The 26779-nt window shown below is 58.8% G+C and overlaps 2 protein-coding genes across 5 annotated transcripts; both read right to left on the bottom strand.

Annotated features, from left to right (window-relative positions):
- Positions 1-6585: 6585 nt before the first annotated feature.
- MCRIP1 (MAPK regulated corepressor interacting protein 1) lies at positions 6586-17548 on the bottom strand. 4 transcript variants are annotated; one of them, XM_055389430.1, is made up of 6 exons: positions 17422-17488; positions 10558-10693; positions 8669-8724; positions 8457-8575; positions 7581-7682; positions 6586-7480 (listed from the first exon to the last, which is right to left on the bottom strand). In XM_055389430.1, the coding sequence occupies exons 2-6, from the start codon at positions 10570-10572 to the stop codon at positions 7416-7418; spliced, it is 357 nt and encodes a 118-aa protein (XP_055245405.1). In that variant the 5' UTR covers positions 10573-10693; positions 17422-17488; the 3' UTR covers positions 6586-7415. The 4 variants fall into 4 exon arrangements, with proteins under 4 accessions (XP_055245405.1, XP_030867540.1, XP_055245406.1 ...); XM_031011680.3 differs by lacking the exon at positions 10558-10693 and having other exon boundaries at positions 17422-17548; XM_055389431.2 differs by lacking the exon at positions 10558-10693 and having other exon boundaries at positions 17427-17472.
- A 134-nt stretch (positions 17549-17682) lies between these two features.
- Positions 17683-19778, bottom strand: PPP1R27 (protein phosphatase 1 regulatory subunit 27). The gene is made up of 3 exons (XM_004040771.5): positions 18950-19778; positions 18689-18839; positions 17683-18036 (listed from the first exon to the last, which is right to left on the bottom strand). Exons 1-3 carry the CDS (start codon positions 19137-19139, stop codon positions 17913-17915), a joined length of 465 nt encoding a protein of 154 aa, XP_004040819.1. The 5' UTR covers positions 19140-19778; the 3' UTR covers positions 17683-17912.
- Between the last annotated feature and the right edge of the window lie 7001 nt (positions 19779-26779).

Below are 26779 nucleotides of genomic sequence, written 5' to 3'. Positions count from 1 at the left end.
GAGTCTCACTCTGTTGCCCAGGTTGGAGTGCAGTGGCATGATCTTGGCTCACTGCAAACTCCGCCTCCCAGGTTCAAGTGATTCTCTGCCTCAGCCTCCCGAGTAGCTGGGATTGTAGGCGTGTGCCACGACACCTGGCTAATTTTTTTTTTTTTTTTTTTGAGACGGAGTTTCGCTCTTGTTGCCCAGGCTGGAGCTCAATGGCGCGATCTCAGCTCACCGCAAACTCCGCCTCCCAGGTTCAAGCGATTCTCCTGCCTTAGCCTCCCTAGTAGCTGGGATTACAGGCAGGTATGTGATGCCTGGCATCCCAAAGGGGTATCTGTAAGAGTTGGGTGCTGTGTGTGCATGGCTGGGAGGGAGACTGACTTTGACCCCCTGGAATCTGGTGTCTATGGACACAAAAATACTACTAAAATGAGAGTGGAGACCAGGAAAAAGGAAGACATGAACTACATGAAGGACCAAATCTAGGAGAGTCAGGGGTGCATCACAGGAATAGGGGACCTTGAGCCAGACAGAAGGCTCAGCAGAGACACCCTCAAGGGGATGAAAGGGATTGAGTGCACTAATATTTAGAGGAGAGGGTGCAGGACTTGATTAGTGAGTGGTACACAGAAAACTAAACAAATGAGGCTGGGTGCAGTGGCTCATGCCTGTAATCCCAGCACTTTGGGAGGCCAAGGCAGGCGAATCACCTGAGGTCAGGAGTTCGAGACCAGCCTGGCCAACATGGTGAAACCCCGTCTCTACTAAAAATACAAAAATTAGCCGGGCGTGGTGGCGGGCGCCTGTAGTCCCAGCTACTCGGGAGGCTGAGGCAGGAGAATGGCGTGAACCCAGGAGGCGCAGCTTGCAGTGAGCCGAGATCGCGCCACTGCACTCCAGCTTGGGCGACAGAGACTCCATCTCAAACAAAACAAAACAAAACAAAACAAAACAAAAAAAAACAAAGTGGTCATCTCTAGGCAAGGTGGGTGGGAGATGGCTAGGGCTGCAGGTCCACTACGTGAGCTGGCTCAGCCTATCCCCAGACACCCTGGCAGCCCTCAGCCCCGGGTCCTCCCCCTGCACTCACTCAGCCCGGGGTCCTCCCCCTGCAATTACTCAGCTCCGGGTCCTCCCCCTGCACTCACTCAGCCCGGGGTCCTCCCCCTGCAATTACTCAGCTCCGGGTCCTCCCCCTGCACTCACTCAGCTCCGGGTCCTCCCCCTGCACTCACTCAGCCCCGGGTCCTCCCCCTGCACTCACTCAGCCCGGGGTCCTCCCCCTGCAATTACTCAGCTCCGGGTCCTCCCCCTGCACTCACTCAGCCCGGGGTCCTCCCCCTGCAATTACTCAGCCCCGGGTCCTCCCCCTGCACTCACTCAGCTCCGGGTCCTCCCCCTGCACTCACTCAGCCCCGGGTCCTCCCCCTGCACTCACTCAGCCCCGGGTCCTCCCCCTGCACTCACTCAGCCCCGGGTCCTCCCCTGCAATTACTCAGCCCCGGGTCCTCCCCCTGCACTCACTCAGCCCGGGGTCCTCCCCCTGCACTCACTCAGCCCCGGGTCCTCCCCCTGCACTCACTCAGCCCCGGGTCCTCCCCTGCAATTACTCAGCCCCGGGTCCTCCCCTGCAATTACTCAGCCCCGGGTCCTCCCCCTGCACTCACTCAGCCCCGGGTCCTCCCCTGCAATTACTCAGCCCCGGGTCCTCCCCCTGCACTCACTCAGCCCCGGGTCCTCCCCCTGCACTCACTCAGCCCGGGGTCCTCCCCCTGCAATTACTCAGCTCCGGGTCCTCCCCCTGCACTCACTCAGCCCCGGGTCCTCCCCCTGCACTCACTCAGCCCCGGGTCCTCCCCTGCACTCACTCAGCCCCGGGTCCTCCCCTGCACTCACTCAGCCCCGGGTCCTCCCCTGCACTCACTCAGCCCCGGGTCCTCCCCTGCACTCACTCAGCCCTGGGTCCTCCCCCTGCACTCAGCCCCGGGTCCTCCCCTGCAATTACTCAGCCCCGGGTCCTCCCCTGCACTCACTCAGCCCCGGGTCCTCCCCTGCACTCACTCAGCCCCGGGTCCTCCCCTGCACTCACTCAGCCCCGGGTCCTCCCCTGCACTCACTCAGCCCCGGGTCCTCCCCTGCACTCACTCAGCCCCGGGTCCTCCCCTGCACTCACTCAGCCCCGGGTCCTCCCCTGCACTCACTCAGCCCCGGGTCCTCCCCTGCACTCACTCAGCCCCGGGTCCTCCCCCTGCACTCACTCAGCCCCGGGTCCTCCCCTGCACTCACTCAGCCCCGGGTCCTCCCCTGCACTCACTCAGCCCCGGGTCCTCCCCTGCACTCACTCAGCCCCGGGTCCTCCCCCTGCACTCACTCAGCCCCGGGTCCTCCCCTGCACTCACTCAGCCCCGGGCCCTCCCCTGCCTGCTCTTTCTCTGACCTTGCCCTCCACTGTTCCTTTTTCTTCTTTCTCTCCCTGTTGTGTCCAGGAACCAGGCACCACCCTCATTTCTTCTTGATCAATCTTTAAAAACCAGCAGTGCTCAGCTAACTCTTCATCTATCTCCCCTGACTTGCGGCCCTGCTGAATCCACGCTTTAGACCCAGCTATCAGCTCGGCATGTACAGCTGGATGTCCACACCGAGCTGCTCACCCCGTCCCCAGCTTCTTCCTCCCACTGTCCACTGCAGAAGCCTCCTAACAGGACCCCTGCTGCTACCCCGGACCCTGCAACCCATTCCCACACAGCAGCCAGATGCTTTGACACCCGGAGTCTCCTATGAATCCGATGAGGCCTCTGCACCACACCTCATTTTACAGAAGTACAGGGGAAACAGGGGCCTGTTGGCACCACAAAGATGCAGCCGGCCAAAGGCAGAATGTGGGGTACACGACTGTCAAACGCCAGGGGTCCTTACACGAATGGTGGAAAAAGGGGCACGTTACGGATGGAGGCTTGGGACACATGGGCACCGCCTTCCCATGCTGCCAGCAACCCACCAGGAACCTACTAATTTAGTCATTTGGGAAATGTGAGCTGGGTATATTGGCTATTAGGAAATTGTTCACGCTCAATAAGTATTAATTACAATTTTCATAAGAGCTTAACCCCCCTGAAAGAGGTCACTGTTTCCTCACTTGTAAATTGGGATACTAAAACCTGCCCCATGGAGTTGCCAGAGTGACATGTGTGTGCGTGCACACCAACAGTACACAGCAGATAGTGACATGTGTGCATGCCAACACTGCATAGCAGATAGTGACTTGTGTGTGCACGCCAACACTACACAGCAGATAGTGACATGTGTGCATGCCAACACTGCATAGCAGATAGTGACTTGTGTGTGCACGCCAACACTACACAGCAGATAGTGACGTGTGTGCGCATGCACACCAACACTACACAGCAGATAGTGACATGTGCGTGCACGCCAACAGTACACAGCAGATAGTGATATGTGTGTGCACACCAACAGTACAAGCAGTGATGTGTGCACACCAACAGTACACAGCAGATAGTGATGTGCGTGCACCCCAACACTACACAGCAGATTGTGACGTGTGTATGCACGCCAACAGTACAACACGCAACAGTTGCAGTTGCCTCATTTCCCCAAGTCGCCCTCACTGCAGAAAGGGGAGTGTCTCCAGCTGCTTAGCCCAACAGCCTCCAGGATTGGGTGAGGGTCGGAGGGCCCCGGTGCCCTACATGGACAAGGCAGTGGCAGCAGGGCTGAAGGTCGGGCTGGGGTGGGAGGACCACAACCCTCTGGAATCGGCCCCCACGGTCAGCTCCCGCAGCCCAGGGGAGAGGTGCCCACTCTAGCAGCCCTTTATGTGCTCCTCAAGCTGAAAGTAGAGACCCCGCTTTGTGACTACACAGAGTTCTCACGCCATTAGGTGAACTGCTGGCGTAAGACCACCCTGTGGCCCCTGCAGAGCTGACCTCACTGGGTGGTCCACCGAAGAGGGGATGGGAGGGCAAGTTTGCTTCAGGGTCAGAGGTCCGGTCCCAGTGGGTGCACCTCCCTAGCCCTCAGGTAGGTTAGGCGCCCTCTCCCGCATCCCCTCCCCCTCCTCACCCCAATCCCCATCCCCCACGCGGTGCATCGGGCTGGAGCGTGAAGGGGTGGGGCCTCCAGCAACACCGTGGGCTCAGCGCTCCCCACAGGCTCCTACCCTCCTGCCCAGCATGTGCCTGGCCAGGCCGGCCCCCTCCTCTGAAGGGTTCTTGGCAGAAAGATCTCCAAATTGAAGGTTTCTGGTGGCAGGCCCAGGTGCTGGGGCCATACCTGGGGGAGCTCCACTCCCCAGCTGTAGGTAGGGAAGGCCCGGATTCCAGGGCCCAGTGTAAGATGACCCAGGAGAGCCCAAATCAGGTCCATCTCTTAATACAAGGAGCTCCCTCGGCACCTCCTGTGTGCTACACAGGGGTCCCAGCACCCATGCAGGGGAGAGGCCTTTGGATCACCACAGCCCACACTCTGTACAGAGGGATAAACTACTGCTTTGCCTGTAGAATAACCATTCTTTTATTTATTTATTTGTTTGTTTGTTTTTTTGAGACAGAGTCTTGCTCTGTTGCCCAGGCTGGAGTGCAGTGGCGCAATCTCAGCTCACGGCAACCTCCACCTCCTGGGTTCAAGTGATTCTCCTGCCTCAGCTTCCCGAGTAGCTGGGATTATAGGTGCCCGCCACCACACCCAGCTAATTTTTGTTTTTAGTAGAGATGGGGTTTCACTGTGTTAGCCAGGATGGTCTCAATCTCCTGACCTTGTGATCCACCCGCCTCAGCCTCCCAAAGCGATGGAATCACAGGCGTGAACCACCGCACCCGGCCCTAATTTTTCTATTTTTAGTAGAAATGGAGTTTCACCATATTGGCCAGGTTGGTCTCGAACGCCTGACTTTGTGATCCGCCCGCCTCAGCCTCCCAAAATGCTGGAATTACAGGCGTGACCCACCTCACCTGGCCCCTTTTCTTTAATAAATTTGCTTAAAAAAAAAAAAAAAAAAACCCAAAGGCTGGGCACGGTGGCTCACGCCTGTAATCCCAGCACTTTGGGAGGCCGAGGAGGGTGGATCACAAGGTCAGAAGATTGAGACCATCCTGGCTAACACGGTGAAACCGTCTCTACTAAAAATACAAAAAGTTGGCCAGGCATGGTGGCGCTTGCCTGTAGTCTCAGCTACTCGGGAGGTTGAGGCAGGAGAATCGCTTGAACCCAGGAGGTGGAGGTTGCAGTGAGCCGACATCACGCCACTGCACTCCAGCCTGGGTGACAGAGCAAGACTCCGTCTCAAAAACAAACAAACAAAACACCAAAACCCAGAAAACCCAGAGGGGTAAATTGAGGCAGGCTGGCCGTGTGCCAGGCCCCAGACTGCAGAGCCCAGGCTCCCCACCGAAGGCTGAGGGTCGCGCTTGCTGTGTGGGGCTCAGCACCTTGTCAAGTGCACCTACACGGTGACTCGTGGGGGTAGCGGCACCAAGCACTGCGCCACCCAGGATGTAGTCATCACCACCTGAAGAAACCAAGGCTGACTCCAACCTGCTCACAGCCACGGTGTAGCAATGGCCTGGCCAGGGCTCAAGCCCACCCCTCCTCCTCCTGGGAATCCGGGAACCCCATGTTTGAGTGGGCCCCCCACTGCAGGACCTCTGCTGGCCCTTGCAGCTACCACTGTACAGAAGGTGCACAGGGCAGGGCCTTGTCCCCAAGAGGCTCGGTGAGTGGAGGGCACATGGCATGAGGACCGCTGTGAGCCGCCCGCCCCTCATCCCGGTGGTGGTGGTCCCCCAAGCTGCATCGGCTCGACAGGGGGAGGCAGCCTGGGTCACCCTAGCCTGGTGGGCACTCGAAACGCTCCTCGAAGGACTCACAGGCCCCACGGGGGCCAGGTAAGGCCGTGTGTTTACAGGGAGTTGGCTCGGGGCTGGGTACTGCTGTGCACACTGGCTGCCAGGCAGCAGCTGGGCTGGTTTATTACTGGAACACCCTCCCCTGCTCCTCCTCCCCGGGGAGGCCAGCCCTGCGCCAACATCTCCTGCACCAGCCCACCCACCAGGAGGCGCCTGTGGGGCCACTCTTCTGGGAAAGCGTGTTCCTGGAATAATTCTGGTTTCGCTTCCAACAGGAACAGGAATAGAGCTCCCTGTCTGGCCTGCCAGGGCAGCTTGCAGGTTTGAAGGTCAAGTGCACGTGGCTCTCTCCTGGGCCCAGCGGCACCCCCTTCATCCGGGCGGGGAGGAGCCCAGAGGCACCCCCTTCTTCTGGACAGGGGAGGAGCCAGCTCCTAGAGGGGCCACAGTGCCCCAGAGGGTGGGTTCAGGGTGGCGCCTACTACCTCTGCGGCCCCCTGCGGAGCCCCTGTGGCAGAACAAGGGTGGTGATATCAGGCAGCCCAGCCTCTCCCTCCAGAATGCCCTCCCTGCCACCACCTGCCCTAGGAGACCTGAGCACGCCCAGTGGCTTAGACTGAGAATTTCTGGGCTTGAGAAGCCTTCGCCATGATCTGGGGTTTCCAGCCCTGCCCGGGAGCTGGCTGTGCATGTGTGCCACAGGGGTAGAGGCCTGACAGACCATCAAGAGGCCATGCCCAGCGCTGCCGCCTTTATTCACAGACCCTCAAGCTCCACAGCCACACAGACACTTGGCTTTCAGAGGGCACAGGAAGAAAAAGGGACCTGGTGACTCTCCCAGCACACCCCAGAGCCAAGACAGACCCAGAAGCAGCACCTCAGGGTCAGCCTGGGTGCCCCTGCCCAGGGGCCACTGTGACCGCAGACACCAGGAGGCCAGGCCTGGTTGCTGGGGACCCCCTTGGGGGGCCCGGCAGTATCCTAGGCCCAAAGAGCTGGTGCCATCTTGAAGCTGATTCAGGGAAGAGGCCAGGCTGGACGGTAGGGGTAGGTGTGAGAAGCTCCCCAGTGTGTCCAGGCCACGGGAGCAGCAAGGGTCTGCGGGGAGCCCAGGCTGGATGGGGTGGGGCTGCCCTTGTCCTGTATCCTGACCACTTCAAGGACAAAACCAGCCCAGTCCCAGCAGCCTGGGAGGCAGCAGAGGCTCCTTCTTCTCCCCTCCTGATCCTGCAGTGGCCAGGGGCAGGAGGGTGAGGGGAGAGGAGAGAGGTCAGGTCAGGGCCCCTGGGGGCCAGGCAGCTTCAAAAATGCAGCCAGGTGGCTGGGGGAGGGCAGGAGGGTGGGCAGGGCCCAGACCCCCATGATGGGGGCAGCCTGAGACCCCCAAGGATGAAGGAAGGGGGCTTGGGAAGGAGAGGCAGGCCTCAGCCGTCAGTCACGCCAGTGCTGGGGTCTGCAGCCCGCTGGAGCAAGGCACCCCCATCCCATGGGCAGGGCCACAGGACAGGAGGGAACCGACACCTCGCACCCTGATCTTCCGGAGGCCGGGTAGAGGCGCCGGGCGCTCTAGGACTTCTTGGCATCCTGCGTGCTCCGGCGCTTCAGGTCACTCAGGTCGATGGGCTTGAAGGCTGCCAGGGGACAACGCGGTAGGTGGTGGGCACAGGCCCCTCCTGCCCATGAGGCCCGGCCTGCCGGCCCAGCCCTGCCCCCAGGTCAGCCCCCACTCACTCTTCAGGCTGGGGTTAGGGACCTTCTCCACGTACTCCTCCACCAGGCCCCGCTCGCCACCTGGCACCTGGCCTCGCAGGTCTCGCTCCACGCCCTGCCACGCTGCAGAGGCAGAGAGTGGTGTGCTCAGGGCCCCCTGCCCCAGGGGGTGGCATCCACATCATGAGAGTGCCTGCCCTCAGCTCCTGCCCTCCCAGATCCTCTTCTCCCTCAGAAGTGTCCTCCATGCTCCTCCACAGCCCTCTGCCCACCCCAGCCTCACTCACCTGCAGACCCTGTCCCTGCTCCTCTGGCAGGCCTGTCCCTTCCCCGCAAGATGACCAGGACTGTGGTCAGAGGGACCCCTATGACCCTACCCCAGGCTTCCCTGCGCCTCGGAGGCAGCGCATCCTCCTCAGCTAGGCCTCTTATCTTTCCCACCTCATCCACGCACCTCCCCAGCCCCAGCACACGGCACACTCCCCTAATCCCAGACAACCACCTCCCAGCCACTTCTGCAACACGCCCGTTCATGGCTGGGTGCGTGCCTGTCTGTCTTCAAAGGCCCCTCCCTTTCCCCAGCAAACTCCTCCAGTGCTGCCAACATGGATGACTGGCTCCCAATGCGGCCTCTATCTGCAGCATGGCCCACTCCCAGCTCCTCCTCCCGGGCTCCCCCCATGATCAGAACCAGGTCTCCTCTCTACACAAGGTCCCCTCGGCCACCCCCACCCACCTGGGCCCTGAAGGCTGTGGACACAGTGATGGGGCTATCTGTGCCCTGGAGGGGCAGGGGCAGGGGCCACAGGAGGTTCCTCGGAGCGTGGGTCCTGGGCTGGGGGCAGAGCTGACTCCGTCAAGGACAGGGCAGGAGCTGTGTGTGGCAGGCGCACCCACCTTCGTAAATGAAGCGGACGTTCTCCTCGTGGGCTGGGGTGAAGATCTCGCTGCTGCTGGGTGGGGAGCGGGGGCTGCTGGTCCTCTTGCCGTTGTACACGACTCTGGAGACGGGGGAGCTGGGGGAGCCTGGCGCATGAGACAGGGCACACAGCAGGGTGGGAGCCCACACCCCGCCCCGGTGGAGACCAGCCCACCTGCCTGAGACCCACCTGGTCATCGCGGGGGCGTCTGATCCTAGCGCTCCACCGCCAGATCCCCTCAGCCTCTGAAACAGAAGCCAGCGCAGGAGTGGGACGGACGCAGGGCCACCCTCTCCAGCACAGAAGGAGGGGGAGGTATAGGGCACACCTGCCTCCTCCCTTCAGATGTGAACAAAGTGCATGGTCCCTCTGCCTACCAGGGTGTCCCCCATAGGCTGGGGTCCAGCCACAGGCAGCCAGTGGGCTCCAGGCAACCCTAGGAGGTAGCAGGGAGCTGGCCAGACAAGCCAGACACACACACGACTTGAAGCGATCAAGCCCGCTCAGCGGCCTTGATCCTCCACGTCTCAGGCTCAGACGTGGAGGCCTCAGCCCCAGCACCGGGAGCACCGTGGCCAGAGCCCCTCCCCACGTGGGCTGGTGGAGCCGCCAGCATCTCTGATGTCCGGCTGCCTCTCACTGCAGCAGAGGGCCTGCAGCCCCTCAGGAAACTGACCCTGCTCTCCCTGGTGCATGGCTGGGCACACGGCTTCTGCTGAGCCTTGATTTCCTTTCTGTAAAACGGGGATGAGCTTCCCAAGGGTGATCCCAGCTCCCCGGCACCTACCCAGGTCCAGCTTCCTGGTTCCCTAGAGCATGAGCCACATCAGTACCCTGGAGATGGAACCAAACTCCAGCTCCCCTGGTGGGCAGAGGGGGTGGCCCTGGAGGAAGCTGCTGGGCCTGACCTGGTGACCAAGACCCTGGGCTGCCGCCCGTTTATGGCCTCTCAGCCCAGGGGAATCCACGGCTCTGGAAAAATGGAGTCTATTTGGAGGCTCAGACGCTCACACTGGCAAGCTGGACAGTGTCCCCACTCCAGCTGAGGACACACAACCCCAGGGTGGGGAAGCCGACAGGGCTGGTCTCCAGCCTGCCCTGCTCCAGAGGGGGCAACTCCAGGTTCTCAGGGAGGGGAGTCCCAGGATTCCCAGGAGGGGGCTTTGAGCACAAGCAACTCCCCTGCCCACCCAGAGGCCCAAGGCTGCAGATACTCCAGGGCACATGGCTGCAGCCCTCACAGAGGGCCAGGAGCACTGAGGCTTCGAGTCCTCTCTGGCTCGTTCCGCCTCATGTCAATGGTCCAGCCCTCAAACACCACGTGATAAGAATCCCACGGCTCAAGGGCAAAACCAGCAAAGAGCAGAAAACCAGCTCCCAGCCCTGGAACTCTGTGCCCCATCCCAGGCCAGGAGTGGGGTCCAAAAAGGGCCAGGGGCTCCCCACCCACGGCAGCACCCAGTTTGCTCACAAAGTCACCTCTCCTTTCTTGGACTCTGGGATCTCTCTGCCCAGTCCTCCTGCCAGGGACTCCAGCCCACGAACACCAGAGCACGGAGGGAAAGGCCTGTTTGGGTTGAGGGTCCCACAGGGACACGCTGCCTGCTGTGAAGCTCCCGTTACAGAGAAAGGCAGAGCTCAGGTAACAGGTGGACTGGCCAGCCCCCTGCCTCGCCCCCTGCTGGCTCTCACCACTGACCGACTGCTGCTTTAGGGATACCTGCCTCCCAGCCTGCCCTCTCCAGTGGCTCTTCTCCCCATGCATCCTCTGCCTCCAGTGGCCACTTGGCCTTTCTGCAGCCACACCTTTGGCCTGGGGTCCCCCTGCTGAGTTCGGTTGTCACTCCTGCCCCAGATCCCACTGATGGCCCCACATCCTCCCAAGCAACTACCCTTCCGGGGCTCCCTTTGCCTTGTGTGTGTGCGCACACACACACACACACACACACCTGCCCACACATACCTGCACACCTTAGCTGAATACATCTGCCACACACATGCATACACACAACCGCCTGCACACACCTGTCTGTACACACCTGCCCACACACATGCTGCACACACCCATATGAACACACCTGGTGTGGCAGCATGCACTTGTAGTCCCAGCTACTCAGAGGCTGGGGTGGGAGGACTGCTTGAACCCAGGAGGTCAAGGCTGCAGTAAGCCAAGATCGTGGCACTGCACTCCAGCCCAGGCAACAGAGCAAGACCCTGTGTCAAAAAAAAAAAAAAAAAGCCCAGGCATGGTGGCTCACGCTTGTAATCCCAACACTTTGGGAGGCCGAGGCGGGTGGATCACCTGAGGTCACGAGTTTGAGAGCAGCCTGGCGAACATGGTGAAACCCTGTCTCTACTAAAAATACAAAATTAGTTGGGCATGGTGGCAGGCGCCCGTAATCCCAGCTACTCGGGAGGCTGAAACAGGAGAATCGCTTGAACCCGGGAGGTGGAGGTGCAGTGAGCCAAGATTGCGCCAACGCACTCCAACCTGGGCGACAGAGCAAGACTCCATCTCAAAAAAAAAAAAAAAGGCCAGGCGCGGTGGCTCACGCCTATAATCCCAGCACTTTGGGAGGCCGAGGCGGGTGGATCACAAGGTCAGGAGTTCAAGACCAGCCTGGCCAATATGGTGAAACCCTGTCTCTACTAAAAATACAAAAATTAGCCGGATGTGGTGGTGGGCACCTGTGGTCCCAGCTACTCAGGAGGCTGAGGCAGGAGAAGTGCTTGAACCTGGGAGGCGGAGGTTGCAGTGAGCTGAGATCGTGCCACTGCACTCCAGCTTGGTCGACAGAGCAAGACTCCGTCTCAAAAAAAAAAAAAAAAAAAAAAAAAACTGGGTACGGTTGCTGGCCTATTAAAATACGCCTGTAATCCCAACACTTTGGGAGGCTAAAGAGGGCAGATCACTTGAGCCCAAGAGTTCAAAACCAGCCTGGGCAACATGGCAAAATCCCATTTCTTTTATTTATTTATTTATTTATTTATTTATTTGAGATGGAGTCTCGCTCTGCTGCCCAGGCTGGAGTGCAGTGGCGCCATCTTGGCTCACTGCAAGCTCCGCCTTCCGGGTTCACGCCATTCTCCCGCCTCAGCCTCCCAAGTGGCTGCGACTACAGAAGCCCGCCACCACGCCCGGCTAATTTTTTGTATTATTAGTAGAGACGGGATTTCATCCTGTTAGCCAGGATGGTCTCGATCTCCTGACCTTGTGATCCACCCACCTGGGCCTCCCAAAGTGCTGGGATTACAGTCGTGAGCCACCATGCCCGGCCGGCAAAATCCCATTTCTACAAAAATATAAAAACTTTGGCAGGAGTGATGGCTGAGGTGGTAGGATTGCTTGAGCCTGGGAGGTGGAGGCTGTGGTGAGCCATGATCATACCACTGCACTCCAGCCTGGGTGACAGAGCGAGACTCTGTCTCTAAGTAAATAAATTTAAAACCCCATAAATATATACACCTATTGTGCACCCATACATTTTTTTTTTTTTTTTGAGACGGAGTCTCGCTCTGTCGTCCAGGCTGGAGTGCAGTGGCGCGATCTCGGCTCACTGCAAGCTCCGCCTCCCGGGTTGACGCCATTCTCCTGCCTCAGCCTCTCGAGTCGCTGGGACTACAGGCGCCCGCCACCACGCCCAGCTAATTTTTTGTATTTTTAGTGGAGATGGGGTTTCACTGTGTTAGTCAGGATGGTCTCGACCTCCTGACCTCGTGATCCACCTGCCTCGGCCTCCCAAAGTGCTGGGATTACAGGCGTGAGCCACCGCGCCCGGCCACAACCATACAGTTTTTTAAGTCAACAAGGAGTCCCGTTTGCCTCCTCTTGTTAGGAAAAGAAATGCGCCCACACCCTCAACACCACAGGCTGTGTCCTCTAAGTCTTCCCAGACACGAAGAGCCCTTCCCACCTCTCCCTACTTCTTCCTCCAGCTCAGCGACCCCCAGGGCCTCACACTGCCCCCCCACCCCCTGACCCTGCACACATAGCCCCAGGCTTTCCTGGATGTGCCAGCAGTTCCAAGAGGCCAGGGGCCTGCTGTCCCCCTGGAAGCACAAGAAACGGTTCTGCAGCTCATTCAGCCTCACTGCCTCCTGGGGCCCTGCCAAGGAGCTGGGTGCCCAATTCTGACCCAGAAGGAATTTTCCATTAAAAATCAAGTATCTGTGCACAACCTATGACCCAGCCATTCTGCTCCTAGGTACACATACCCAAGATGCGTACAAGGACAGCTGGAGAATTTCACTTGTAATTACCCAAAGGGAAGAGCCACCGCAGAAGGGTAGCAATGCATACCTGGCCTATTCCCATAAGGGAATCAGCAGCCAGAGGGGGCACCACAGCCCCCACGCAGAGACGGACACCAAGCACAAGAGGCAGGACCTGAGGGGCCACAGACAGGCCCTGGGACACATGGCACGGGAGGAAGCTGCAGAGGGCCGAGGCATGGACATAACCGGAGCCGGGGCCAGGACGGTGTCTGTGAGGGCAGGAAGGAGCCCTCCACGGAGAGGGCTGGAGGTCAAGCAAGCTCTGAACCAAGAGGTCACCACGGAGCCACAATAAGGCCTCCAACAACCTCAGCGAGGCAGCCTAGCACAGTGAGGCACACAGCTGAGGGGGGAGGGCAGGAAGTGTGGCTGGCAGGCAGCTCAGCCCTAGCTCAGGCCCGGTGGGCAGCAGGCTGGTGTCTGGCTAAGCAGAGGGAACCCTGAGGCATAACACGCATGCATGGGGTCCCTGAGGTGGTGGATGTGGAGGGACTCAGGACCATAGTGGGTGAGAGTGAGCAGGGGACAATGGCACAGGCCCAGAGAAGCGCCGGGGGCAGCCGGAAAAGACCCAGCACACGGCAGACGGCCACCCAAGGTGGCAGCCCCTGAGCCAGCAGGAGGCTGACACCTCAGATGCCTAGGTAAAGGGGAGTGGCGGCCTGACCGAGGCCGACCACAGGTGAAGGGCGGGAGGGAGGGGCTCCATTCAGCCCAGAGAGACAGCCCCACTTCAGAGGTTTCGAGACCCCACCCAGCCCGGCCCCCTGGCCTTCATCCCACCTGGGCCACCACCAGGATGAGAGCAGCGACGGAGGGTCAGGCGATGCCTCGGTCCCGTTTTCCTTCCCTCTTTCTGTCAGAATCAAGACCGAGCATGCCGACGTCCCGGCCACGGCCCCGTACTCCTCAGTCGCTACACCACACCCCACTGCCTCTGAGAGTTTTCTTTCATAGTTTTCATATTTTAATATCTTTGAAACTGGGCTGCGCCTGACAATTGCTAACACGTCAGAATTTAACCAATGGTGGTTTTTATTTCTCAATGTACTGTAAAATATAGCGCAGCTCACAATGGCTGGGGTGTCACATGGGAGGACCCTCGATGACACTCTCCTGGCCCAGGACCACCCTTCCAGAGCCCCTCAGGCTACATGGTCTTTAGGTATTTTCTCCCCTTCCCCTCAAAGTCTTCCACATCCCACGCCACCCCACCCCACCCAGTGCTGGGACAACCTCCAGTTCCAGACGCCCAGCATCAGGACAGGTGGACACACATGTCTACATGATCTTCCTGAAACCCTATCCCCAAGTCACTTACCACTAGGGTGTCACCCAGGCCCTCTGCTGCCATCAAGCCCACTGTCCAGTCCCAACTTGTTTTATCAGGTGTCACCTGCTGCTCCACTCCTGCCCCAACAGCCTTTGCCACAGGACTACCTGCCACCAGCCACACAGAGCGCAGGCGACCTACAAGTCTGCGCATTCTGCAGGACCTGACTGCCTGCTTCCGTGGCTGTCCAGCCTACAGGGCCTGGCCTACTGGGCTGCAGGTATTCCCCTGCTCTGGGGCCCCGGGCAAGCTCCTCTGAGCCTCAGCGTCCTCATTCAAAGTGATGCAGCCCACAGGTATGCTCGCCTGCTCCAATAGGGACGGACGCACAGCCATGGAAAGCCAGCAGCTCAGTGAGGTCTCTGTGGCTCCTTATCCAATACGATGATGGACAGGACAAGCATGTGCCATATGGTTCAACTGGATGCTGTTAAGAATGAAAGGGGCTGGGGCCAGACGTGGTGGCTCACGCCTGTAATCCCAGCACGTTGGGAGGCTGAGGTGGGCAGATCACCTGAGGTCAGGAGTTCGAGACCAGCCTGGCCAGCATGGTGAAACCCCGTCTCTACTAAAAATACAAAAAGTAGCCGGGTGTGGTGGCAGGCGCCTGTAATCCCAGCTACTCAGGGGGCTGAGGCAGGAGAATCGCTTGAACCCGGGAGGCAGAGGTTGCAGTGAGCCGAGATCACGCCACTGCACTCCAGCCTGGGGGACAAGAGTGAGACTTCGTCTCAAAAAAAGAAAAAAGAAAGGGGCTAGATGTGGTGGTAATCCTAGCACTTTGGGAGGTCAGGAGTTCAAGACTGGCCTGGGCAACATAGAAAGAGCCCCATCTCGACCAGGTGCGGTGACTCACGCCTGTAATCCTGGCACTCTGGGAGGCTGAGGTGGGCAGATCATAGGAGGTCAGGAGTTTGAGACCAGCCTGGGCAACATGGCGAAACCCCATTGCTACTAAAAAAAAATACAAAAATTAGGCCAGGCGCAGTGGCTCATGCCTGTAATCCCAGCACTTTGGGAGGCCAAGGTGGAAGGATCATATGAGGTCAGGAGTTCGAGACCAGCCTGGCCAACATACAGTGAAACCCCATCTCTACTAAAAAAAATACAAAAATTAGCTGGGCGTGGTGGCACATACCTGTAGTCCCAGCTACTTGGGAAGCTGAGGCAGGAGAATCGCTTGAACCCAGGAAGCAGAGGTTACAGTGAGCCGAGATTGTGCCACTGCACTCCAGCCTGGGCAACAGAGCAAGACTCTGTCTCTCAAAAAAAAAAAAAATTAGCCAGGCATGGTGGTATGCACCTGTAATTCCAGCTTCTCAGGAGTCTGAGGCAGGAGAACCGCTTTATACCCAGGAGGCACAGGTTGCAGTGAGCAGAGACCATGTCACTGCACTCCAGCTTGGGAAACAGAGACAGAGCAAGACTCTATCTCAAAACAAACAAACAAACAAACAAAAAAGGGCCCCATCTCTGCTCTCCGCCCTCAAAAAAAAAAAAAAAAAAGAACGAAAGGGATGCTGTTGATTATCAAGAATGAAACAACTCTTCTGGGTAAACTGGAATGTAGAGTCAGCCCACTCTTAGGGAGGTGGAGGCCCAGAAAAGCACTGGGGACTGAAAGAAGAGACTGCCACCAGCCACAGCAAACACTTGTCGGGCTAAGGACAGGGCAGCCACCACGCTGGGCCCTTACACACGTTGCCCACGTCCCCACAGCTGGACCAGAAAGATACCCTGAGAACTCCCAGTTCAGCACTGAAGGAGCCTGCCACCAAGCAGCGGTGCCCCTCCCAGGGCCTCCGGGGCCACAGCAGTTGGGGCTCAGCCCAAATGCTGCAGCTGGCCTGAGCCTCCCAAAGCCTGCCTCCACTCTGCCTGCACCCTACAGCAGGTTTCTGGACTCCCTGAAAGACCCACTCCCCACTGATACCCATGTGGCTTTGCTCAGAGACTGGCCCTCCCTCCAGATAGGGAGGGGAGTCGCATTGGGTAGAACTATGTAGAACCTTCCTCCTCCAGGGGACCCAAGGGCTTTAGAGACTTCCTGGTGGGGAGGGGACAGAACCCCAGTCTCTGGCCTCCCAGTCTCAAATTCCTTCCCCCACACAGCCACATGCCTAAGAACAGGCCATGAGGTAACATTCCAGCAACGTGACAATAGTGAGGTTCCAGAGTTAGAATCAGTGACGCCATCGCTAGTCACTATGCTCCTCCGGAGTTTCTGAGATTCAAAGTTTCTAAGACTCCACTTTCTCTTCGTGTTCTGTGTCTTTTTCAGCCAACGAGGCTAGAAAATGATCTATTGCCCAAGCAGGCGCACGAGGATACGGCTGTCACAGCTGCCACACTGGCACCTCGTGGTCCCTTGAAGACCGCCCAGGGAAAGCCTCTAAGCGCTGCACCACCTCCTCACCCTGTCCCCTGGGTGGTGGCAGCAACAGACTGAGCGTGTGCGCCCTCCTCCCCATCCTGATCCCACTCAAACCACAACCTCCCCTGACTCGCCCCAAATCCAGCCCTGTCCTTTAGGAAGAGTTGGCTTTTCCTTCACGTCCCACTTCCCACCCTCTCTACATGTTCTCGCCACATCCCACCCAAAGTCCACTCAGTGGTCCCTGTTTACACCTCAGGGCCTCTGGTCAAGCTGTCTTCTCTGCCCAAACCTATCCTACTCATCCTTGGGGATCCAGCTGAAAGACCACCTTCCTGCGACGGCTACCCAGGGGCAGGAGGGAGAGAAGCACAGCCCGTGCCCCGTATGGCTCCCGCCCCTGCGGTCACAACCACCGCCCAGTGAGTGCCTAGAAGGCAGGCGGAGGCCCCGTTCTCCCCGTTAGGCCCAGCATCACCGCCCCGGGAGACGGGAAAGAGGGCAAGGCCGAAAAATGGACAGAAGAAGAATGCGGACGGCCGGGCCCGCGGCGCTCCGAGAATCGGAGGCATCCTCAGGCACGGTCCCTCCAGGAGACCGGGAAAGCGGGGCTCTGTCAGTCCCAAAGCCCCGACGGCGGCAGAAGGCGGGCCCGCTGCGAGCGTCCGGCCGCGCTGGGTCCCCGGCCCCTGCCCCGGCCTGGGCGGGAAAAGCGCTCAGTCCGAGCCGCGCCCTCCCCACGCGCGCTCCCAGGCGCCCCGCGGGCCGCGCCCTCCTGCAGGTGCCGGGCGGGGAACGCCGGCCCCTCCCTCGGACCCCGGCTGCCCGGCCACTCCCCCGCGCCCGGCCCCGCCCGGCCCTGCAGGGCACCCGCGGCCGCGCGGCGACACCAGGGCGGAGCCCAGCCGCGCCCGCCCCGCCCCGCCCCGTCCCCGCCGCCCGGCGCCGCACCCGCCTCACCTCACCCCGACCCGCCGCCACAGCCTCTTCCAGCTGGGAGGCCCCGCCGGAAGTGACGCCACCGCGGGCTGCACAGGCGCAGACGCAGCGCGCTCTCACGTGACCGCCCGGCTGGCGGAGGGCGGGGGCGGCCGGGATTCCAGTGCGGGGTTGGGGCTCGTGGCGGAAGCTCCGGACTTCCCTGGCCTGAACGGTGAGCGCCGCCGGCCACTGGCAGCGGCCAGAGCCCAGTAATCAGGACACCACCACAGGCACCACGTGTGTAGACCCAGGCCCCCTCACCTGGGAGTCACGTTTATTGAAAAAGTAAAAAGTGTCACAGTAAAAAATTCACCTGGAGACAAAGCCAGGCCTAGGAGGGGTGGCGGGGTCGTGGAGGGACGGGTCCGGCCGCCCCTGGCCCACGGGTGGGGCACGTGCTGGCCCATGGGCGACGCGCGGCTTCTCCAGGGAGGCGGCCCTGGGCGCGGGGGCGGGCGGGCAGAGCTGGCTCAGTCCATCGTGGTCCCTTTGAAGAGCTCCACCAGCTCCTTGAAGTCCGGGTCGATGAGGTCGGAGGGCAGGTCGCCATCGTCGTTGGTTGCATCCCTGTCCGCTCCCAGGGAGATAAGGTACCTGGGGTACAAAGGTCGCTCTGGCTGAAGCGGGGAGGAGCCAGGAGAGTGCTCGCCCCAACCCGGGTCAGAGGGCCAGAGTCCTGGGGTCACCTGTGTGTCCCCCACCTTGGGGTCCTAAGGTCCGGGTAGGGTGAGGAGGAAGAAACCTGACCCTTTGGAAGCTGTGGCCAGCTTTTCAAGTTGGTTCTATTGAGGACAAAGGCAGAAACAGGATTCCAGAAGCCTTTAGGGTTTGCAGGGTTCTTTTTTTGTTTTTGTTTTTGTTTTTTGAGACAGAGTTTCGCTCTTATCACCCAGGCTGGAGTGCAATGGCATGATCTCGACTCAGGGCAACCTCCACTTCCCGGGTTCAAGCGATTCTCCTGCCTCAGCCTTGAGTAGCTGGGATTACAGGCGCGCGCCACCACGCGTGGCTAATTTTGTATTTTTAGTAGTGAGGGGGTTCTTGTCACGAACTCCTGACCTCAGGTGATCCGCCCACCTCGGCCTCCCAAAGTGCTGGGATTACAGGCGCAGGCGTGAGCCACCGCACTCAGCCTCTAGGGTTCTTGCCGACACCACCCGGGCTACATTTTGGGGCCCCCATCCTGGGGACCCACTGAGGCCCGGAGGGGTCGGGTTCAAGCCTGTGTAGACCCAGGCCCCCTCACCTGGCTATGTCAGGGTACCCATCGCTGCAGGCAATGTGCAGGGGTGTCCAGCCCGCCTCATCTCGCTGGTGAATGTCCGCCCCGTATTTGACCAGCAGCTTCACGCATTCCAGGTTTCCAGAGAGCACGGCTTCATGCAAGGCAGCGAGGCCTGGGCAGGGAGGACGGGAGGGGTCAAGACTGAGCCCCAGGTCGGGTCCTCCTTGCTGGCCTCCCCCACCACCCCACAGGCCCTGGCCAGCTCTTCCAGGCCTTGCTCACCTGAGGGGTGGATAGTGGCCAGGGAGACTTTCCGAGTCCGGATGAAGCGCCCCACCTGCTCCAGGTCACCCTGCCGGATGTGGTCCAAGAACAGGACATCATTAGGGAAACGCACGCTGCGATCAGCCAGCATCCGTCGCCGCCGCTGCCGTGGGCTGTAGCGGGCATAGCGGGCAGTTCTGCTAGGCATCTTGGGCGCTGTGGGGCAGGTTGCCCCTGGGGACCCTACTGCACTGGGGTTAATAATGTATCCGGTCCCGACCAGATCAGCTTGAGGGCTCCTGTCGGACGAGCCCCGGCCTCTGACTTGCTTATATAGGGCTCAGGGGCTATATAAAGCTGCACGGTCATCCTCCCCGGCGCGAGGGGCTGAAACTGAGCTGCACCCCCGCCCCGCGCCCCAGATCATGTTTAGTGACTCATCTTTCAGCCCATCTGTCACCGTGCCCGGCCAAAGGGGTCAGATTATTCCTGCCTGTCGCTCCCTGCCCCACAGCTGGACCTAGAAGGTGCCTTACCGAGGGCAGGAGGAGGCACCGGTGCAGAACCCATGAGATAGCTAGGAACGCGAGATCAAGGGCACAGTAGGTACCAAGGTCATTGGAAGGGCTTTTGCTCTCTACCTCCTGGAAAGTGAGGGGCGGCCACCCCCTCCACATCTGCAGAAGCACAGGTCTACCGTGCTGTGGGGAAACAGGCCTGAGCCCCTCCATCTCCCTACCTGTCAGTTTTCACCTTCCAGCGTGGCTTGCCTCACTCTCAATGGTTTTCCCAAAACTACTCTGATGGCCTAGGCAGGCGGATCATGAGGTCAGGAGATCGAGACCATCCTGGCTAACACGGTGAAACCCCGTCTCTACTAAATATACAAAAAATTAGCCGAGCGTGGTGGCGGGCGCCTGTAGTCCCAGCTACTTGGGAGGCTGGGGCAGGAGAATGGCGTGAACCCGGGAGGCGGAGGTTGCAGTGAGCCGAGATCGCGCCACTGCACTCCAGCCTGGGCGACAGAGCGAGACTCTGTCTCAAAAAAAAAAAAAAAAAAAAAAATGGCTCTGATGGTGCTGCCTCCTGCTCAGAAACCCCGCAGGCATCCTTGGCTGGGATCTCAGTGCCTCAGGCTCCTGCTCAGCCAGTCCTGCGACTTTTCCTCCACGTGCCTGGCTCCCCTGCCTCACACACCTGCAGGGGACAGGGTATTCCCTACACACTCATGGGTTCACCCTGCATAGTGTCTCTGCATTCCAGGTTTGACACACGTACTCACACTTAAGGTGGTGTCCAGTTTGCTCTCCACGTTCAGGGACCATCACACCCTGGGTGGTGTGCTGTCTCTGCCCTGGCCCCTGTGATCTTACCTCTAGAAGCACAGCCAAGGGAATTTTTTTGTTTGTTTGTTTGAGTCAGAGTCTCACTCTGTCGCCCAAGCTGGACCACACTGGTGCAACCTCGGTTCACTGCAACCTCTGTGTCCCGGGTTCAAGCGATTCTTTTGCCTCACCTTCTCGAGTAGCTGGGACTACAGGGGCATGCACCACCACGTCTGGCTAATTTTTGTATTTTTAGTAGAGACGGGGTTTCACCATATTGGCCAGGCTGGTCTCAGACTCCTGGCCTTGTGATCCACCCGCCTCAGCCTCCCAAAGTGCTGGGATTACAGACGTGAGCCGCTGCGCCCAGCCAAGGGAATTTTTAAAACTCATGTTCCAACAGGCTCTTCATTGCTGGCTGCCTTTACTTTTGCAACAGCCCCAGTGGAGGTCCAAAGTAGGGCTTGGACTACAGGACATGAGCAAGTGGATGGGACGGGACACAGACACAGAGTTGACCAGGGAGGTCTTTGTTGTCAGGGACAGCCATCGATTGTGCTGGGAGCACTGCAGCACTTGAAGCTGGATGGATGAGTCCACTGGGGCTGTCTTGACAGACCACAGACTGAGTGGCTTGAAAAACAGATGGTTGGCCAGGCGCGGTGGCTCACCCCTGTAATCCCAGCACTTTGGGAGGCCGAGGCGGGCGGATCACCTGAGGTCAGGTGTTCGAGAGCAGCCTGACCCACAAGGTGAAACTCCTTCTCTACTAAAAAATACAAAAATTAGGCTGGGCACGGTGGCTCACGCCTGTAATCCCAGCACTTTGAGAAGCCGAGGCGGGTGGATCACGAGGTCAGGAGATCGAGACCATCCTGGCTAACACAGTGAAACCCCGTCTCTACTAAAAATACAAAAAAAAAAAAAAAATTAGCTGGGCGTGGTGGCGGGCGCCTGTAGTCCCAGCTACTCAGGAGGCTGAAGCAGGAGAATGGCGTGAACCCGGGAGGTGGAGCTTGCAGTGAGCCGAGATCGTGCCGCTGCACTCCAGCCTGGGTGACAGAGCAAGACTCCATCTCAAAAAAAAAAAAGGCCAAGCGCGGTGGCTTACGCCTGTAATCCCAGCACTTTGGGAGGCCAAGGCAGGTGGATCACGAGGTCAGGAGATCGAGACCATCCTGGCTAACACGGTGAAACCCCATCTCTACTAAAAAATACAAAAAAATTTCTGGGCGTGGTGGCGGGCGCCTGTAGTCCCAGCTACTTGGGAGGCTGAGGCAGGAGAATTGCTTGAACCCAGGAGGCGGAGGTTGCAGTGAACTGACATCACACCACTGCACTACAGCCTGGGCAATGGAGCAAGACTCTGTCTCAAAAAAAAAAAAAAAAAAAAATGACGGTCCGTCCCAGAGCTCTGGAGGCTGAAATCTGGGATCCGCGTTTCAGCAGGGCAGGTTCCTCCTGAGGCTCTGAGGAGCATCTGTCGCAAGCCTCTCCCCAGCTTCTGGTGCCGCCAGCAATCCTGGTGTCCTTGGCCCTAGCAGCATCGCCACGGTCTCGGCCTTCATCTCCATGGTGTTCTCCCAGCCTTTGTCCCTGTTCACATCTACCCCTTGTGTAAGGACACCAGTTATAGTTGGGTATTGCCTCATCTTAACCAGTGACATCTGCAAGCATCCTGTTTCCAAACAACGGTCACATTCTGAGGTCTTGAGGGCTAGGACTTCACCGTTAATTAAGGAGACACATGAGTCAACCCATCATGCTGGTAAAACCCTGCAGGTGGTCACTAAAGGCCTGAATGAGGACAGAACCAAGACTGGCCAGCAGCTCTTTGCAGGGGCAGAGGAGAGCTGGGCCACCAACAGCCTCGCATCATTAGGCTGATCTGCATCCAGTGAAATCAAATCAGCAAACATATTAGACACCTCTAGGTGCAAAGCCTTGGCCAAATGCTATGGGAGGGCTGGGCACAGTGGCTCACGCCTGTAATCCCAGCACTTTGGGAAGCCAAGGCTGGAGGGTCAGTTGAAGCGAGGGGTTTAAGCAGCCTGAGCAACATAGTGAGACTCCTTTGCTTTAAAAAAATTTAAAACTGGCCGGGTGCAGTGGCTCACACCTGTAATCCCAGCACTTTGGGAGGCCGAGGAGGGTGGATCACATAAGGCCAGGAGTTCGAGATCAGTCTGGGCAACATGGAGAAACCCCCCGTCTCTGCTAAAAATACAAAAATTAGCCGGGCGTGGCGGTGTGCGCCTGTAATCCCAGCTACTCCGGAGGCTGAGGCAGTAGAATCTCTTGAACCTGGGAGGCGGAGGTTGCAGTGAGCCGAGATCGCGCGACTGCACTCCAGCCTGGGCGACAGAGCAAGACTCCATCTTAAAAATAATAATAAAAAAAAATTTTAAAAATAAAAAGAGTAAAAGGAAAAATGCTGCTGGAGAAGCGGCACTGACAGAGGGTCCCTGCCTGGCGAAATTTCCTTGACCTGCGTTGGTACCCAGGTGCACCCCCTGCCCCCTCCCCTGTACCCTGGGCCCCTCGCCTCGGGTACACCACCTCTCCAGTCACACACTGGAGTGGCCCTGGAGCCTCTAGCCAGGCCCGGGCCTGCAGACACCCTGAGGGGGGTCGGCTCCCAGCGTGGCTGCATTTCTAGGGACTCAGGGAAAGGTATGGACAGTTGGAATTCCAGGTCACTTGGGAGGAGCCAGGCCGTTTTTTCTGGGAGGAGCCAGGCCGTTTTTTCTGGCTTGTTTACGTGAAGCCTAGAGACGAAACGTTCTATACTGGAGACAGGATCTCCTCTGATGTGAAGATTGCCTTTTCTCATGTTGTGGAAAGTTCTGTCTGCCCTCCCCCCTCAGAGGATCAGATGAAAGCATGCTGAATGAAGCTGCCACCAACAGTGTGACGAGAAGGAACGCCCTTTCCAGGAGTGACCGGGCCTCAGGCTAGAGACGCAGTGGGGGCAAGACCACCCGGTGAGCCTGTTTGGCGACCCCAAGCAAGCCCCTGTGTCCCTCCTGCTGAAGGTGAGCTGGGAGCGTGCAGAGCTTTTGGCTTTGGGATTTCTATCTGGATCACCCGAGGGACTGGTGCCTGAAGCCTCGCCAGTCACAACAGATTTCCTTGAAAGGCATTTATGTGCCTTCTATTCTAATAAGGATGTGGGAACCGTGTGTTCTACGCCATGATGGACACTCCCTGGAGCTCCTCACCCTTGAAACGTTCCATCAGAAGCCGGCCGTCAACAGTCATGCCTGCTCCACCGTGGGTGAAGCGTGCTGTTCATGCAGCGTGACGTCAGAGCAAAACCTGTCTTCATGGAGTTTTGTCCCTGATTCTTCTTGGTCCATATGAACTTGCAAATTGACCTAGTTTGCATGACTTTAAGTTTCTGCCTTCTGGAGGACGAACTAGAACATCTAATGCACAAGGTTTACCATCACACTTTTTTTATTTTTTTTTTGAGACGGAGTCTCGCTCTGTCACCCAGGCTGGAGTGCAGTGGCGCGCGATCTGGGCTCACTGCAAGCTTCGCCTCCCGGGTTCACGCCATTCTCCCGCCTCAGCCTCTGGAGTAGCTGGGATTATAGGCGCCCGCCACCACACCCAGCTAATTTTTTGTATTTTTAGTAGAGACGGGGTTTCACTGTGTTAGCCAGGATGGTCTCGATCTCCTGACCCCGTGATCCGCCCGCGTCGGCCTCCCAAAGTGCTGGGATTACAGGTGTGAGCCACCGCACCAGGCCTACCATCCAACTTTTAAAAGTCCAGTGAGGCCTGGCTGGGCTCAGAAGCTCGCGCCTGTAATCCCAGCACTTTGGGAGGCCAAAGTGGAAGGATCACTTGAAGCCAGGAGTTGAAGACCAGCCTGGGCAACATAGGGAGACCCCCTTCCCTTCAAAAAATTTAAAAATTAGCCAGGCATGGTACTGGGTGCCTGTGGTCCCAGCTACTTAGAATGCTGAGGTGCAAAAGATTGCTTGAGCCCAGGAGTTTGAGGCTGCAGTGAGCTACAGTCACACCACTGCACCCCAGCCTGGGCAACAGAGCAAGACCCTGTCTCAAAAAAAAAAAAAAAATGTCCAGTGAATGCAACCAGCAGTGCTCTGCAAAAGCACGCGGGAAACCCTGTTAGTAAAGTCAGCTGAGGCCAGGTGCAGTGGCTCACGCCTGTAATCCCAGTACTCTGGGAGGCCAAGGTGGGTGGATCACCCGAGGTCAGGAGTTCGAGACCAGCCTGGCCAACATGGTGAAACCCCATCTCTACTGAAAATACAAAGATTAGCCGGGCATGGTGGTGCATGCTTGTAATCGCAGCTACTCAGGAGGCTGAGGCAGGAGAATCACCTGAGCCCAGGAGGCAGAGGTTGCAGGGAGCTGAGATCGCAGCACTGAACTCCAGCCTGGGCAACAGAGTGAGACTCTGTCTCAAAAAAAAAAAAAAAAAAAGGAAAAGTCAGCGCAGGTCGCACTGCAGTCTGGCAGGAGGGCCAGCCTAGGGCCAGAAGGGCCCTTCCCTCCCTGAGGTCAGTGGACCCCCAGGGTGTAGTACATAGGCCCAGCAATCACTGTTTTAGGCTCCAGGCCGGTGGCTTCCTGGCACCTGGAGAGACAGAGGGTTGGGAAGTCCCAGGCTGCTAAGCCCTAACCACCTCCCCCGAGAGCTTTCAAAGTCTCCCCACTAATCCAGCAGCCCAGTCAGAGAGGTTTTGGACACTGCCCCACTACCTCCCAGCAACAGCCAAGCCCAGGAATGTGCTCATCAGCTGCCTCTGCAAAACGGGAAAGGTATCAGTGACTCCCTCCCCTTTCCAGAGCACATGACACCAGTGCTGCGGGCAGCTGCGCCGTGTCCCAGCATTCTCTCCACAGGGCCAGCTCCCTGCACAGCTGGTCCACAGGATCGCTGCACCCCATCCCACGGCCAGGGAGCACAGGCAGAAATACAGCCCACCCCTTTAGCTGTGACTCAGGACAGCCTCCCTCCTCAGAGACCCTGCAAGGAGCCACAGCCCTCAGGCCTCTGCCCACATCCTCCCACGGCACCGCCGGATGCCGTTGCCCACTTTTCCGTGAGTATGCGGCTCACTGTGTCGCAGGATCCAGGCATGGCACACAAACCCTGCTGAGGCCCTGGAGCTGAACTAGCCAGAAACCAGCCCCAGCACGGGCTGTCTCCAAAACCCACAGAGCTGGGGGCCAGGGCAGATGGCAGCACCCAGACTGCCGAGCTGGTGTGAGCCGTGTGGGGCCAAGGACATGCGGGCAAACCGGGCTGGTTGGTGCTGGCGACGTGTTGACACAGGTCCTCACGGCATGCTGGCCGGATACTCCACAGCCTGGAGCGGAGGCAGGAGCCGGAGCGGCCGAGTTTGTGAGGGCCTGTGGGGCCGGCAAGGGAGGTAGCGGGGAGAACGGGAGAACCGCACCCCCGGCGAGGCCGGGTCTGGCCTGAGAGCTGTCTCTGGCTCCAGCAGCCGCTGCCAGCCCGCAAGCTCGGGAACTGGGAGGACACCCGGGAATCTCGGCAGTGCAGAAGCTCCTACTCTAGGAAGCACATCAGGATGTGAAGTTGGCGGGGCTCACAGAGTCACAGGCAGGGCTCCTCAAGGCAGCCTGGTGAGGGTCGTTTGTTCCGTCCGACCTTCTGAGGGCCGAGCAGCCTCCCTAGAGCTGCAGCTCCACCCCCACTGCCACCTGCACCCTTGGGCTCCTTCCTCCTGCCTCACCGCCCTCTGAGACCACCATGAGCCCTGCTGGATCCTCAGGGCCTCTGCTGTTGCCCTCAGTGGGACCCACAGACACCACAGAGCTCCTGTTGCCTCCCCTGCAGAAAAGCAGCAAATCCAGGCTCAGCAGAGCCCTCGCCCAGCCCTGCACACAGGCCGCAGCTTGCTGTCTGCAGAAAAATTGACTTTCAGCCGGGCGCGGTGGCTCACGCCTATAATCCCAGCACTTCGGGAGGCCGAGGCCGGCAGATCATGAGGTCAGCCAGCAGATCCTGGCTAACACGGTGAAACCCCGTCTCTATTAAAAGTACAAGAAATTAGCCGGGCGTGGTGGCGGATGTCTGTAATCCCAGCTACTCAGGAGGCTCAGGCAGGAGAATCACTTGAACCCGGGAGGCGGAGGTTGCAGTGAGCCAAGACAGCACCATTGCACTCCAGCCTGGGCCACAGAGCAAGACTCCGTCTCAAAAAAAATCGAGTCTATGTGTTTTTTCTGCATGTGAAGCACAGGAGTGCTGAGGTTAAGCCAAATTACAACTTAAAGACCAGGAGATCCTTATTTTTAGAGATAGGGTCTCACTCTGTCACCCAGCTGGAGTGCAGTGGCGCGATCTCCGCTCACAGCAGTGTTGACCTCCTGGGATCAAGTGATCCTCCTGCCTCAGCCTCCCGAGTAGCTGGGACTGTAGGTGCAAACCATGCCCAGCTAATTTCTAATTTTTCCTAGAGACGGAGTCTCCCCATGTTGCCCCAGCACTGGGATTCCAGGCGCGCGTCCCTGCGCC

Source organism: Gorilla gorilla, chromosome 4 (assembly GCF_029281585.2).
Source record: "Gorilla gorilla gorilla isolate KB3781 chromosome 4, NHGRI_mGorGor1-v2.1_pri, whole genome shotgun sequence".
Lineage (NCBI taxonomy): Eukaryota > Metazoa > Chordata > Mammalia > Primates > Hominidae > Gorilla > Gorilla gorilla.
Note: the sequence above shows the minus strand (reverse complement) of the source record. Positions and strands in the feature narration are given on the sequence as shown.